Below are 16652 nucleotides of genomic sequence, written 5' to 3'. Positions count from 1 at the left end.
TCCCAATATATATATATATATATATATATATATATATATTGGATAATTCTACTCTTCCCAATTTGGTTGGAAATTTGGTGAAAAAAATAAAATAAAAATCAAGACGCAGCAATATTGTATCTAAATTTTACCACGAGTTTATGACCAAAAGGAAGAAGAAACCAAAATTTCTAAGTCCACTGAAAAGAGAATCTTTTAGCTCAGTAACTTAAAAGCACTGTAACATGAATTGGAAAACAAACTCAGAAATAAGGAGAATTACAACTATATCTACAGTTGTGAAATTATCAAGTGATGAAGCATAAATTGATTGGAATACAAATTCCCAAAATCCCACCCCCAGCAGAGAATCTAGAGTTGGAAGATTCAGAATCCTGATTGGGCTCATTTGTTACTGAGTGAACTCGTTCTAAACCGAGTCGCTGAGCTGAATCATTGCCCAAAAAAACTCCTCTAAAAAAAAAAAAAATGAACAGAAACAAACAAACCTTAACCAACCAACCTCCCATCCCAATCTGTTACAAAATTCATATTTCACAACAAATTAAAGAGGCTAAGACCCTGTTTTCCTAACCTAATTAAAACACCGTCAACCATCGAACCCGGTCTGCCTCCAGACCGCGTCACGAACCCGGCTCATGTCCCGGCCCTTGAGCGTCCGCCCCACGCCCTCGAAAACCGAGTTCGCCGCCGTCTTCCGGCTGTGAGCGTACTCACGCGCCAGGTACTCGTGCGGTGGGACTATCTCCGAGTCGCCGCCGTAATCCCCAAAATCTTCGTCCAACTCAGGCAGCGAGTCGACCGAGTCGACCCGGAGGATCTTGCTCCAGTCCGGAACGTTCACCGGCGCCGACGTGGCCATGTGGCGCCCACCCCGAGGCGATGAAACGCCGTCGTTTCCGCGGAACTGGTGGACGATCCTCGACGACGCCGTTTTGCTCGAGTCAAACGCCAGCGACAGCCCTCCCACGTGGCGGTCATCCCGGTGGATCCGGCCGCGGTTCCTGATCGAGATATTACCACCGTCACCGCCGCTGCAGCCGTTCGTCGCCGCGTGGTCTACACGCTCCGCCGCGTCTTCGACCATCGACCAGATGTCCTCCTCGCCGAGCTCCGCCGATGACTCCGTCCCTGTCCCTGTGGATGTCTCGCTGTGGCCGTACCCGCCGTAGCTTCCGAGCAACCTCTCGCTCCGGCTAGTCGTCAGTTTCCGGCCCTTCGCCATATAACATAATCGGAAAATCGGAATCGGACGACGGAATTTGATTATCAGCAATTTTCCGGCGAATCACCTGGTAATAGAAAATACCAAGAGATCACACGGAAGTTTTACATATGAAATTGTATATAAACAAATTGCTATTGCTATGACTCCATTAACGTTTAGATTAAGGTATTTCTTTTATTACTTTATTTATGCATATGTTTGGGAAGGGAGGGGTGGAGACGTAGTCACGTATATATAGCGTTTCCATTGCCATTGGTCATGACTCGAAACCCACCTCATTAGAATTTCATTTGCATTTGGCGTTCATTTTGTCTGCATTTCATCATCATAAAAACTCCCTAATATCAGATCCGTGGTGAAAATAGAGAACGCCAAGATGGTCACGTAACTGTTAACATAAATATGTGCATTCTAAGCAAAAATAAATAAATATGTGCATTAATAAAAAAAAGAAATAAAAAAATATAAACAAAATTGTGGTTTTTTAGTTGTTTCACGCGCCATGCCGGGTACCTGTAGGCCACATTCGAGCTGTTAGGTCAGAGAGGATTTTGTTTTTTGTTTTTTTGTTTTTTTTGTTTTTTTTGTTTTTTTTTTTTTCATCCCCTTTTTGCCTAAACGACATAAATGATTTTCTTTGTTAGAGTTAATTCATTTTTAGTCTCCAATTAAATATTATTTCAGTTTCTGATTTTTAAGACATTGTAGGACGAGTCTTTGATCTATTAATTTATCTCAAATTATTTTTTTTAACCATCCGACTATTAAAATCTCAATAAAAAAGCACATGATGATTGAGTGAGAGTTAATTTTATATTTTTACATGCAAGGGTATCCTGCTAAGAAAGATACTTTCCTTTTTTTTTTTTTTTTTTTGTTCAGATTTAAACCACTAGATAAAAGAAAGGACAAATTTGAGACAGTTTGATAAATCAACAACTTATTCATGAAAGTTTTAAATGTCCCGGACTAAATGAAATTTAACCTATAATTTAAGGACCACTAAAATGAGTTTTAACTATATTTGCATGCAACTTTGGTTTCAAGTTTTGCACTCAATTACCTCTAAAAACATCAATTAAAAAGAGTGAACCTGCTAGTACTACTTTGTTCCACTCAATTTTCCTTTCATTCTCCCTTCTTTCTTATCAAACAAACCATTATATCACTCTCTATGCAAATAATCTCTCTGCCCTCTTCCTTCTCATTTTCTTCATACCAAACATAGTATTAAATTAATTAGATGACACAACACATATTATTTATTATTTTTCATAATGAGTAAAATGCATCTTTCTAAATTAAACACATATTAAATTGAAATTACTTTTACCATTTTTTCCTCAAGTACTTGAACTTACTAATTACAAAATAGCAATTTACTAGCTAATTGTCACGCATTTAGTAAAAGAATTTTAATACATCACTTGAGATCTCTAATAAGATCATTCTATTTAGTTCTCAATCATTATTCAACCATATGAAAAATTGAGAATGTACCATAATCATTATCCTAATTAAGACCACTAGGAAAATGACCAGCCTCTAATGGTTTATTTGGATATTAGCTATTTCCAAAACTGATTGGCTTGGTTCAATTATTCATTGGGGACTTTTATTTAGTTATATAAATATCGATCTATCATTTTCTCTTATCACTTTAATTAAGGAAAAGAACCCGATAAGATTTGAATTTTGAATTTTAATTTTATTATAGTTAAAAATTTTTATAAAAAATCACATCTAATTTTTTCTATTATTATAAAAAAAATTTAATATAAAATCACAACTAAACTCAAATTAACAGATTCAACATGCCTTAACTCACTTCAGTTTTAACTCACTTCATCCTATCTGGTTTGACCACGTCAGATTGCCTCCAATAGGTCCCACAAGAAACTTGCCACATTTCACGTTTGAAGTGGGCCCCACTTTCCTTTCTCCGTCATGCCACGTGGCAAAACAGTGACCGGCTAAAATTTCGAAAAGAACAAAGGAGAAAAAGTTTGTGACGTGACGAGGATGTTAATGATGCGATGACGACTAATGGATTAGTATTAATTAACCTAAGCATAATTGATGGTTTAGGACGTAACAAGTCTTTAAGCTAATGTTAACCTTAAATAATCCTTTTTCTTGCTAATTAAAAAAAAAAGAAGGGTTAGAAAAGCAGACTCCATAATGGCCACATTGGATGGTGCAGAATAGAATTGGGTGGGGGCGGTGGTGGGTCCCAAGAGTACTTTGTCATTGTGAACTAAAACAAGGTGCCTTTTATCACATTTCAATCATTCATTGTCCAAGATTTTGACAATTGGAAGAGGCCATACTCAAATAAAAAAGGAAAAAAAAGTTTATTAGTTTTTCGACTGTTCAGAAATTGACGGGTAAACTTGAGGACTTTGTAAAAATAACTCAATAGAAAAATTTTATTAGTAAAATAATTTTTTTAAAATTTTTACTTGTAAAATAATCACTTTTTATAAAAAATGATTAGGTGGTCATTCTTCATAAAAAATGAAAAAATGTCATTTTGTTAATTTTATTTTGTTGGATAGTCATTCTAGCATATTCCTCGGTAAACTTACACGAGTTGTTATGCACGTTATTTACAGGTCAATTAGTAAAAGAGCTAATAATGAAAAATTAATGAAAATGGTAGGATTTCGTTGTAAAATATAAAATGATAATCTACTGACAGGAGACAGTTATAAACTCAATTTTTTTATTAAGTTCTATCGTATTATCATTTTTTAAAAAATTTAATATAATTTTATATATGATCTAATAGTTTAAAATTCTATTTTCTAGTTAGTAATGGAGGTTTTAAAATATACTATATTAGAGTTCTCCATAAATAAAAATTATAAAAGGCAGTAAAGTAAAGGTTGCTAAAAGCACGCCAATTTAACAGGCAAGGGCCGCAAGGCACTGTAATTCTGTCATATACGTGGTAATTCTTAACATTAGCGATGCTGAAATCATATTCTTCAAACAAAAAAAACAAAAAAGTCAAATTTAAACAGTACATGGCATTTCTAGGATTAGCACTTTTACAGTATGCTATTTTTGGAGCTTTTTTTTTTCGCTGACGTTGTTTTTGTATGCTTTTGGTGCTCGAAGGAAGAACGGTTATTATTGCGGGCCCCTCTGTTATATATTGGCCTCGTTACACGGGGGTGGGCCCTTTGGGACCCGTGGCTTGCGCCTTGCAGTGACCGGACTTGTATGGGACCCACGGCCTAATTGTTGGGTTTGCCAGGGTTGTGGGCCCTGATCCAACTCTGCCTAAGATTGGACATATCATACCAATCGAGTATCCAATGCTTGGTTAGCATTTCATGCTAACTACACTCAAAATTGCTACACATAAGAACTATTGATGTAATTTTATATAAATCCTCTACGTCCCATAGAATGATAGAAAATTCATAATTGTGATCTTAAAATGAGAATCTTACGATGGCATGTCTTGAATTGAATAATTTAAAATGAAATGTCTTGAATTGAATAATTTAATATGAAGTCTATAAACAATGAAAAAAATAAGATAGTCTATGACATGTGTGAATATAACCATCTAGGATACAAAGTAAAAATAGTTAGATTTTACACTGTTATGTTACAATTCTAATGCACTACCATATGCATAATGTAATCATAGTTATTCCTTTCTACGAAAAAGCTACCAGAATAGAGTTTTTCAAAAAAAAAAAAAATACAGTGAATATTTATATGTCGAGTGTACTATCTTTATAGTCTCGATGTGGCCTAGGTACTGGATCCCAAAATTAATGAGGGAAAAAAAATCCCAAAAATGTTTCAAAGCCAGCAATGCTTTAGGAGCTAATCAGCAAAGACAAATAGATGGCGGCGTACGAATTATAAACTATACAGTATCGTATCGAACCTTGATCACATTTCAAAATAATAATAAAAAGTACCTCAAGTTCTTAACCACCACACCACTTCAATCTCACAAGTACAAATACAAAACCCCAACATGCATGACCCACACAAGGCTTAGTTTGATATTGCTTTTCACATTTAAAATCAGTTTTTATTTGTAACAAAAATTAATTTTAGTATTTGATAAATCTCTTTAAATGTATTTTTTGAATTTTTTTAAAAAAATCTATAGTTAAAATCAGAAGCTGCCCAAAAGTAATTTTAGCTTTTAGATTGTGTGAGAATCAACAAAATATACTTAATAAAACTTTCATAATATCCATAATACCGCTAATAAAATTTAAAATTTACAATATTTCAAATCTAAAATTCAGACTCATAATAACATATAATATAATAATACAATAATATAGTATAATATAATACAATGTAATAGTAATATTGTAACAAATAATATCATAATTATATACATAACTCTAATATTATTATTTTATCATATAATATGATATTATAATAATATTATAATTATTTTAATAATATGATATTATAATTATTATTTTATAATAATATTATATATTATATTGTATTGATATAATTATATTTATTATATTAATAAAAATATGATATTAATAGTATAATATAATATAATCATAATTTTTAACTATTCCTAGCAATTCTCTCATAATTTATTAAACGTTATTACATTGATTTTAGAAGCAACACAACTACTATAATTATAGTTTACCAAACACTCAACTGCTTTTTTTAACAATTATTTTTTCTTTCAGCACTGCTAAAAATAATTTTTTCAAAAATCATAGTTATATAATATGTTATTTAATAATAGTTTTATTGTATTATATTAAATATAATAATAAATATATATTATATGGTAATTATATATATATATATTATATTATAGTATAATATAATATGGTTGTATTTTTTAACTATTTACTGCAATTTAATCTTATAATTTACCAAACGCTATTACATTAATTTTAAAATCAGCACAACTACTATAATTATAGTTTATCAAACACTTAACTATTTTTTATAATGGTTATTTTTTCTTTCAGCACAATTAAAAATAATTTTTTCAAAATTTACAATAATACAAAAGTAAGACAAGATCACCACCCCTTAGTTTTTTTTTTTTTTTTTTTTTTTTTTTTTAACTAAATAATATGACAACTTGGAGAGTACTATCACAACCTTAGAAGCTGATTACGTCATGGAATTAGAGAGCGATTTCCCCATGAGCTCGTTCGAGAGCAATAGAAAAACAAGATTTGTGTGTGTCACAGTGTCAGTTTTGCAGAATCATAATCTCAACTGCTACTTAGCCACCACCAGAAAACCCTTCACTACTTTCCACCTCTTAAAACAAACTTAAATCAACTCTCTCAACAGCGTTTTCCATGTTATCAACTCGTCTCACACCTCATGGTTTACATATGCTATCCTTTCAGTCCTCACATCCATCCCCACCGTAAAAATCAGGACCATCTATTTTTGATACTTTTTGGTAGGATGGATAGAAAAAAAAAAAGAGTAGTGAAATACATAGGTAAAAAAATTGAAATAATTTTCTCTCATGTTGTTTGATAAAAGAGAAAGAAAAATAAACAAAAAAAATATCAAATCTAAGTCATTTTATAATAATATTATAATATAAATAAAAATATAATGATAGGTGAATGTTAAAATTATTATTTTATACCTCATTTATTTATATAACTTTTTGTTTCTCATTCTTTTTAAAATTAAAAAGATTAAAAATTAATGTATCCCGTAAATTTTTATTTTCTTTCTTTAATAAATAAATAAATTATTGCATACATACAGTGCGTCTTTTCACGAAATATAAAACACCAATTATTTTATACCCAAGATTCTCCCTACTACAATCATGACTAGGTCTGTGATCCGATGGATCTAATTACCAAATAAAAAATAGCCGCCAAAAACGCAAAAAAAAAAAAAAAAAAAGGATTATGTATCCATCGTCCAACCTATCACCGTATCAACTAAAAAAAAAAAAAAAAAAAAAACAAAAGAAAACCTATCACCGTATCACGTATTCTCATATCCAACCAATTGTGAAATACTTTTGCCGATTGGAATCTCTGGTAAAATTTGAATTTTTTTACAGTAAAAATTTTTTATAAATAATCACATTTAACATTTTTATTATAATAAAAAGTTATCATATAAAGTCATATCTCAACTTAAATTTTAAACTCAAATCAGTGAAATGAACGGAACCAGCGTTGTAATGAATAGTTTTGATGAGAACGAGAGAAAAATATATGTTAAAAAATAAAATAAATAATAAAAAAAACATGTTTTAAGTGAATGTGAGAGTTTTTGTGTGCTGTAAAAGCATGCTGAATTATGTCCAAATGCCTTGTATTTATAATTGATAAGGTTTCACAAGCTATTTCTTAATTTTTTATGTGATGTGATCTTCAATTCGTGATATTTTTTTTTTGGGTACTGTATGACTTTTCTTAACTGGTTGTGTCCATAATCGACCGATCAATCATAGTATCTTGCTTATTTTGAGTTGATCCAACCTCCTTATTGCCTGATTGCTGGAGATATAGTTTTCTTATATGAAAGACAATCAATTTTGTATTAGAGGGTTGCTTATGGCCTAAGTCAACTGTTGACCTTTTTCCTCATTAATTCTTTGAGTTAGAGTAGTTGATTTCTTTCATTTTCTGGCTGATTATGTTGACAAATCTCGTACAAGGAATGTCTTGAGGATATTCTCTCGTAACTTGATGTCCAAGGTTGTTCGTCGACTCATGGGATCGACCAATGAAGTTGATCAGTTGACAAGTCAATTCTACATGTTAGAGGAGTCACAGTAACTCATTTAGTGATTTTTCAGAGCCCAAATTACCACGCATAAGATGAGAGATGAGGTACAAAATCTGACTTTAACAAAAACCCATTTTTGGAAATGTTACTATCAAGTTGGCCCAGTCATGAGCTTCGGACTCTGAGTTCTCTGTACTTGTATTGTATGTTATAAATTTCATCTCACAGCAAATTGATTGCGCCACAATGAGACTTGTGCTTTCTTGGAGAACGGAGAAGTTTCTAATTTTCATTTTTTTCCGTAAAAAAAAAAAAATCCGCCAAATTATAGATTTTTATAACTTCTAATAAACCATCATAATTTTCAAGCAAAAAAAAAAAAAAAAAACCATCATAAGTTTTTTTAAAAAATTTGATGTAATTTTAATTTAATATTGTGAGTTTTAATGTCAATAGATTTTTTTTGGTTTTTTGCATATTGAAAAATGTTAAATGTGAAAACCGGATATACAATTACTATTTTTATAATAATTTATCCAAGCTGTCACATTCCAGTGTGAAACACATATATCTTTAACATAATGATGATGCTTGCAAGGAAAGATGATAATTAATTGAAAAAAAAACTTAGTACCATTCTCGAAATTAATTAGTATTTTGATAATTTTTGAGAGCATCTCCACTGCGATGTTATAATTGATATATTAATTGTAAATTTAACATTTAAACATAAAAGTATTCTCTAATACAATATTATTTATTGTGTCAAATTTATTATATAAATTATTAATCTCATTGTTGTTTCTAATTAATATATCTTCTTTGACGGAAGTTAACATGTCAGAATTTAGTGTCGTTTAAGAGCAACAGCTCAACACCTCTAGCCATAGATTTATTTTATAAAAAAAAGGGTTATCTTTATTCTTTAGCTTAATTTCTATGTTATAAATAGTTGCTAGACCCAAACATTAAAAAAAAAACACATATTATCATTTCTGTCAAAGATTCCAACTAGCTAGTATAAATTATGCTCAATAATAACTTCCTGTCCATTGGTCTACAACGCTACGACATGCAATATTTCAAACGGTGATCTAAGAGAATATTGGCCTTTCGAACCTCAAAAAGGGACCGATCCAAGTGTTTTTCTTCTCTTTTTGACTACATTGCGGCATCTCGATCGACTACCCTTAAACTTAAGTCCCCATTTGTTCTCTCTCTTTTGCACTTTATGAATACGACACAGTGGGTGCATTATATATATATATATATGTGCTTATATTCACTATATATATTCAGATCGTACGTACTATATCATATATATTCCTAACAACCTGGAAACTCTAATTCCGGAACCTTAAAAAACATAGGTAAAATATACTTTTGTGTCTGTGTAAACATGGCAAGTGATCACACGATTGTCGGTTTTCATTTATTAATTTCTTATTGCCCTTGAAACTATATGCCACTCGTCATTCTGTGAGTCAAGCTGTTATCTTACCGTTCATGTTTCTAAACAATAAATTTAATTAGAATCACATCAAAACAACAAAATATGTAAAACTGTTATAAAATGTATTACAAATATGATGACTTGAAACAGAGCTCTATCATAAGATATATATATTTTTTAAATAGAACTTTATCGATAAAATATTTCTTTTTCTTTTCATATCTTACTGTAGAAAATTCATTAATGCAACATAAATTTACCGACCAATAAAATTGTCTAGAGAAAATCCCACTGTTTGAAAGGGAAAGACAATATGGGTAAAAATTAGTTGTGAGGTCGTTTTCACTGTATATATATTGACCAGTTGGGCGCGTGCACTTGTCTCAATCAAGAACTGTTACTGTTTTCTTCTAATTATGTGCAATATTATTGACAGCTATATATATATATATATATACACACACTTATATATACATATACACACACCGGAAAGTACAAATATCTTAGCTATCCCACTTGCATAATATGATGCCTGGAACTTGTTATACCGAGTACGTGGTTATAGCGCAGATTTGTACGATCATATCAATTATATAGAGCACTATAACAGCTAGCTCTTGCTGTGCCCAAAAGAATGAAATGATTTGTTTGTTTAACCGTAATAAAGCACAGACAAAAGGAAATATTAATTAAGGGTCACATTGAAAGAACGTGATAATGATCTTATTACTATTATCAGCAAGAAGCTAGTTTCTGCATTTTCTTTTTCTGGTATTGTCAACAACGGTGTGCATACACACACACACACACACACACACACACACACACACACATATATATATATATATATATATATATATATATCTGGACCCTCAATTATTTAGGCGCTCTCTGATCGTACTGCTCATTTGGTTTGTACACATTTCCTTGGTTTGATCACTAGCACTAGTTGAAAGACAATATTCATGAGAAACAAATACCAATCACCAAATTAAGTATACTATATATGTTTGTATCTCGAACAATTTGATCACCTTCTCATAATTATTACTTTCTTTTCTGTAATGGCACGCATGTGAATTAGCAAATTGCGTAAACCTAGCCAGCTACGTATGCAAGTTGTGTTTGGTCATTAATTTGTTGTCGACCACTCAAATAATTTTCTTTTATTATTTTCGTTACACTATAATAATTATTACATGCAATTTGATCTCTTTGTCTATTTCCCTATTAGCTAGCTATGTATAAATTTTTCATCTTCTATTATTTGTCCATCAATTTCAGTAAAAGCTAGCGAGACAGATAACCCCATCTTATGTTCTTTTTCCATGCAATAAGAGAGTAGTTTTTCGTCCCCAAATTATCAATATTATTAATCATCATCGCTACCAGGACCATTTAAACACTCAACTACCAAACAATGAGATCAGCTTTCTTTAGTCATTTTTTCTGGTATTGGTTTATTTCAAGTTATGAAGCTGTCTAATCCTTTCTTTGCGCCTGACTGTGTGGCGCAGACTTACGTCTTGGGGTCTGCGTGTGGGGTCTGAGAAGTGAAGAACTCATTATGCCCAGACCCGGAACTCAGTATAGATAGTAATTTTTGGCAATTGCATCTTATTAAAATCATAATAAATTAAAAAAATATGTAAAACAGAACAAATTTAATTATAATTTAACGGTTAAAAAATAAAAAATTATTAATAATATATTTTTATAAAAATTATGAAAGAAAGTTTCTATATGTATATATATATATATATAAATCATCATATGGTTAATTTTGTACGTGTCGTAAAGTCGTCTGTATTATAATTTTCTTTAGGTAGTGATAAACCCGGCTGTTTTACAAGATAATAATTGTAATTTGCAAGATAAGCACCATATATAGTCAATGGAGCCTTTGAATGGCACATGTGCATGGTTATGTCTATCCATTTGGGATGTATGATACAAAGAGGGTGCTGAAAAGAGAGAGCATTGAATTTTTATTTTCATTTTTTTGGGTCCAGTGTGAATTCAACTTTTTACTTTGTGACGTGTGAATAAATAATCACCTGGCGCAGAGCAGCACTCTGGTAGGTCAGTTTAAGCTCACTTGTCACCGGGAAAAAAAAAAAGGAAAGAAAAAAGATAAGATAAGGAGAGTAGAACTATTAATTGGATTCTTAACAATGAAATTAATATTCTTATCTTTTTGATCATTAATTTAGAGTCCTTTTGGTTCATGGATTAAAATTATGAGATTATAATCATTTTTTATTTACGTGTGTTTTTTATGAGAGAAAATATTATAACGAACCATGAATCATGATTCGAATCAGAGAACGAATCTTCCAATCAAACGGGCTCTTACAGATTATATTGTAATCTATGCAAGAATGGTTACATATATTTTTATAAAAATTATGAAAGAAAGTTTCTATATGTATATATATATATATATAAATCATCATATGGTTAATTTTGTACGTGTCGTAAAGTCGTCTGTATTATAATTTTCTTTAGGTAGTGATAAACCCGGCAGTTTTACAAGATAATAATTGTAATTTGCAAGATAAGCACCATATATAGTAAATGGAGCCTTTGAATAGCACATGTGCATGGTTATGTCTATCCATTTGGGATGTATGATACAAAGAGGGTGCTGAAAAGAGAGAGCATTGAATTTTTATTTTCATTTTTTTGGGTCCAGTGTGAATACAACTTTTTACTTTGTGACGTGTGAATAAATAATCACCTGGCGCAGAGCAGCACTCTGGTAGGTCAGTTTAAGCTCACTTGTCACCGGGAAAAAAAAAAGGAAAGAAAAAAGATAAGATAAGGAGAGTAGAACTATTAATTTGATTCTTAACAATGAAATTAATATTCTTATCTTTTTTATCATTAATTTAGAGTCCTTTTGGTTCATGGATTAAAATTATGAGATTAGAATCATTTTTTATTTACGTGTGTTTTTTATGAGAAAAAATATTGTAACGAACCATGAATCATGATTCGAATCAGAGAACGAATCTTCCAATCAAACGGGCTCTTATGGTTACACAAATTTCGGTGTTTGTATTACAATATCCGGCTGAAAAAGTCTATATCCTGCCAATAAATTGTTTCCCCATTAATCTTCGTACTTTTTTTTTTAGGGAAATCTCCGTAGGAATTCTCCTCCTTTTTTGTTTTGGAAAAGAATTGTCTTTCACTATATCTTTTTTCCCCACTTCTAACGTAATGTTTAATTTTGTTTTCTTTCTCTATCTCCATTTACATGTTATCTCCAATACAAATATTAATACCAATACTATATCTAAAAGTATGAAAATATTAATGGCATATTTGATATGTATTTTTTTTTTGTGTTCCAATACATAACGTGAATTTAAACATTATATATACGTTTCGTTACAATTATTAAGTTTTGGAACTTAAAAAAATAAACTTTTAATTTTAAAATAATTTAAAAATGACAAATGTTGTTATAGTTAAATGAATATTAATTCAATATATCAACTACTAGCAATCAAATGACAAGATTAGTATGCTATACTACTTGTAGCATAACATATGCTAAATTTACACCAAAATTTGTCCTATAATAAAGTGAAATGGCAGCATTGGAGATGCTATAAAATCTAACCCATATTTTACTGCATAAATTTATTTGTTCAGAAAAATACTTCTTTTTATTATATTTTCCTAAGTCCAAAAAGTCTTCCTCAAACAAGAAAAAAGACTAGAAGAAGAAGAAAAAGTACGGCGCTTGGTAATTTTCCATAAACGATTATTTAACAACATGGTATCTTATGAATCATTTAAATTTTTAGTTTTATAAGTGAGAGTATCTTATGAATCATTGCTCTTAAACAAACAACAACTTGCATACAAATTGTACAGTAAATCTGTGTTTATCCAATTAAAAGGAAAATATCTTTTTTGACATTAGTTGGGTTTCTGTAAATGAATGATTTGCTTGGCATCTTATAATTTTGGTCCCTAAAATGTCTAACGGGGACAAATCAAATCAGAGTCACATTAATCTGAAATAATTAAGGTGGTCATATACTAAACTTAATCTTCACAAAAAAAAAAATATAAAAGAAAATTGTTTATTACGTAAACAAAAGCATTTCGACATGAATTGGGCAACATATATCATATAATGTTTCAAAGTACTGCTTCTTTTGATTCACGCTTGTGTTTTGACGAGATTTGTGATTAAGACCGTGTTCGGTATCAATCAAAAAGAGGGAAGGATTAGCATTGGACAAGGATGATTTCAGCTGATTTGTCCATGTTAATTTGGACACACTCAAAATTGTGGGTTCTATACATTCTAAAACCTAGTTCTTTGACCAAAACCATTAATTAGCCCAAAATTGTGCAAGGCATTAGGTAGATGTGTGTCTTAAACTGTCTTGAGAGATTGAACTCAATTCTCTCATTCGGTTGGAAGTTTTTTCGTCTCCTTTACTTATTTCTTCAATGAATGCTTATTATCAAAATAATAATAATAATAAAAAAATAAAAAAGTTTTGTGCTATGCCAATGTTATATATATATATATATATATATAAACTAAATAAAGCTACACTCACTCGCGCCTAAAAAACTGTACTAATGAGTAAAATGATCTTCACCGCAGGATCATAATCAAAGGGTTCTTAAAACAATGCCTACTAGAAGTTCAGAAAATGGTGTAAAGGTTCTTAAAACAATGCCTGGGTTCTTAAAACATTGTTCTTAAAACAATGCCTACTAGAAGAAAATGCTGTCTCGGCCAGAGAAATTACATTTTTTTTTTTTTTTTATATTTGTGTAGATTAACATGAGATTAACATGAGAAAAATATGTTTAAACTCCATACTGAATCCATAATGTCCAGAAATCAATACTTAAAAAGTGTTTTTCACTAGAACAAGTAAAAACAAAGACGGTAGGCTTTTTCTATAAGTTTCATATCCTCTCTTCCTTTGCTTCTTAATCAATGTGGGACAAATGCTCCCTCTTTATTTTTCTAAAAACCTAACAATAAGAGTATATAGTTTGAACATAGAATCCATCATAACTAACTGAACATGAAATGAGACCTAAATTCACACGGATGCCAACATAATTTCAAAAGAACCTAATACAAAAATAAGGCTATTGAGAAGGGAACTTATTACAACTATCAATACTAATAGTATAGCAGCAAAGTATGACCTATCTCTAACACAATATTTAGGGATCAATTCACATTGAGGCCGAAATTATGCCTCTGATCATTGGTCTGCCAATAAGACTTGGATGGATCTAACTTTGAACTTTCTAAATGATAGTTAACGAAAACCTAAGTAAGGTTTCTTTCTATTCCACTTATGATCTAAGTAGATTGCTAAGTTGGAAGCATAAAGACACCACTAATCTCCTTTTTAATTAGTAACCTAAAAAAACGATAATAATAAAAGAGGAACCCATGCTGCATGTGGGCTTCAACAACAGCAAAAACTTCGTTATCTCGCACTTTCTTTAATCCACGGATCTTATTGGCTTTATTCTTTCTTTTCTTTCATCTACTTCCTAGTCCATTTCTTATTAGCCTGTATATGTCTCTCTCTCTCTTTGTTTTTTCCCCGCGTTCTCAACAGCACCATAAATTGACCCAAATCTAGTAGATTTCGCACCATTAAAGTGAGTGGCCGGAACATGAAAACTCTGTCTCCCATCCTTTCACTCCAGTTGAGTGCAAACTTTTAGTCTCCGTCCAGAGACGAAAATTCACACTTATTGTAAATCTAGTAATTCTGGAAGGGTTCATCAATCCGCCAAAAATTATTACACAAACATATTTCGGAACTGTTCAGAGAATGGTTAAACAATTTTAGCTACAAGAAATCCTTAAGAAATCCAAGTTTGATTTATAAATTCTAATCTGAAATGAAATGTAAAAAAAAATAAAATAAACTACAAATAAATAGGATTTATCATTTACACATAATACTCAACATTCAAACCACTAATAATAATTGTTATTAATTTTCAAGTTCCAACCATTAATTGATCAAAACAAGTAAAAAGAGTTGCTCCCCAAACAGCGGAAGATGATCTCTTCCTAACAACCCTCCAATGGCAATGAACAAATAATAACAAAACAAAACGCAAATGATTGCTGGTCTTAAATTTTTAATAGAGCCACGGCCCACGGTTGGGGATTGACACAACTAATTTAGAGGATGTTTGGTACCTAGATTCATTCCCTGATTCGAATCATGATTCGTAGTTCGCTACAATATTTTCTTTCACAAAAAATACACTAAATCAAAAATAGTTCTAATTACATGGTTCTAATTCATGAACCAAACGTCTCTTAAATTAGCAGAAGTGAGAGTTCGGCGTTAATTAAGTTAGCACAAAATCTTGTCAGTTTTACAATGTCTAAATGTAACATACATATATATGATGGGGAGACACACATGTAAAACTGACTCAACGCATTTTAAGAGTGCAATTTGATCCAAAAAATTAATTTATTAAATTTTAGGTACTTTCATGTATATAAATAATTTCACATCTTCATCCACTTTCTATGTGGGATAACACATACATTTATTTTTCTCAATAATCTCCCTCTTATGTGTGTGTTCACTGAGCTCCCCATCGAACTAAAGTTTCTAGTATTCTGCACATCCAAGATTGTGTCTGCAAAATTTTAGAATTTGTTGACGTCATTTTTATTTTATTTTATTTTTCAAAGACCAAAAATAAGGAAAATCATAAAAATAGAATATTCATCAAATAATGGCGCCGCTTGTTGCATTAACTCCTAAAAATCATGTATTAATTTAAGAATGAAAAAAATAAATAAAAAAGTAAAGTTTTGACCCATCCCGGCCCCTGGGCGCACCACAACGCGAGCCGAAGGCTTTTTGATAGCGCTTTATTTTTTGTCATTTTTAGGCTATTTTTTGCAGCCATGCCCAAAACAATGTAAGGATCGTGTTTGCAAAATTTTATAATTTTTTGACGTCGTTTTTATTTTATTTTATTTTTCAAAGGTAAAAAATAAAGAAAATCATAAAAAATATAATATTCATAAAAAAAATGGTGCAGCTTGTTGCAATAATTCCTAAAAATTGTATAATTATTTTAGAATGCAAAACATAAATAAAAATGTAAAGTTTCGACCCATCCTGGCCCCTCGGTGCCTCACTACGCTGGCCGGGGGCTTTTTGACAACGTTTTTTTTTCTTTTTTTGGTCA

At 31.0% G+C, this 16652-nt stretch overlaps 1 protein-coding gene across 1 annotated transcript; it reads right to left on the bottom strand.

The window, feature by feature from the left end:
• Positions 1-222: 222 nt before the first annotated feature.
• On the bottom strand, positions 223-1414 carry LOC21389733. Its single transcript, XM_010094985.2, has one exon. It carries the CDS (start codon positions 1223-1225, stop codon positions 590-592), a length of 636 nt encoding a protein of 211 aa, XP_010093287.1. The 5' UTR covers positions 1226-1414; the 3' UTR covers positions 223-589.
• Between the last annotated feature and the right edge of the window lie 15238 nt (positions 1415-16652).

The sequence above is a fragment of the Morus notabilis genome, unplaced genomic scaffold (genome assembly GCF_000414095.1).
Source record: "Morus notabilis unplaced genomic scaffold, ASM41409v2 Scaffold419, whole genome shotgun sequence".
In the NCBI taxonomy this organism is placed as follows: Eukaryota; Viridiplantae; Streptophyta; class Magnoliopsida; order Rosales; family Moraceae; genus Morus; species Morus notabilis.
This window is presented reverse-complemented; position numbering and strand designations above follow the sequence as displayed.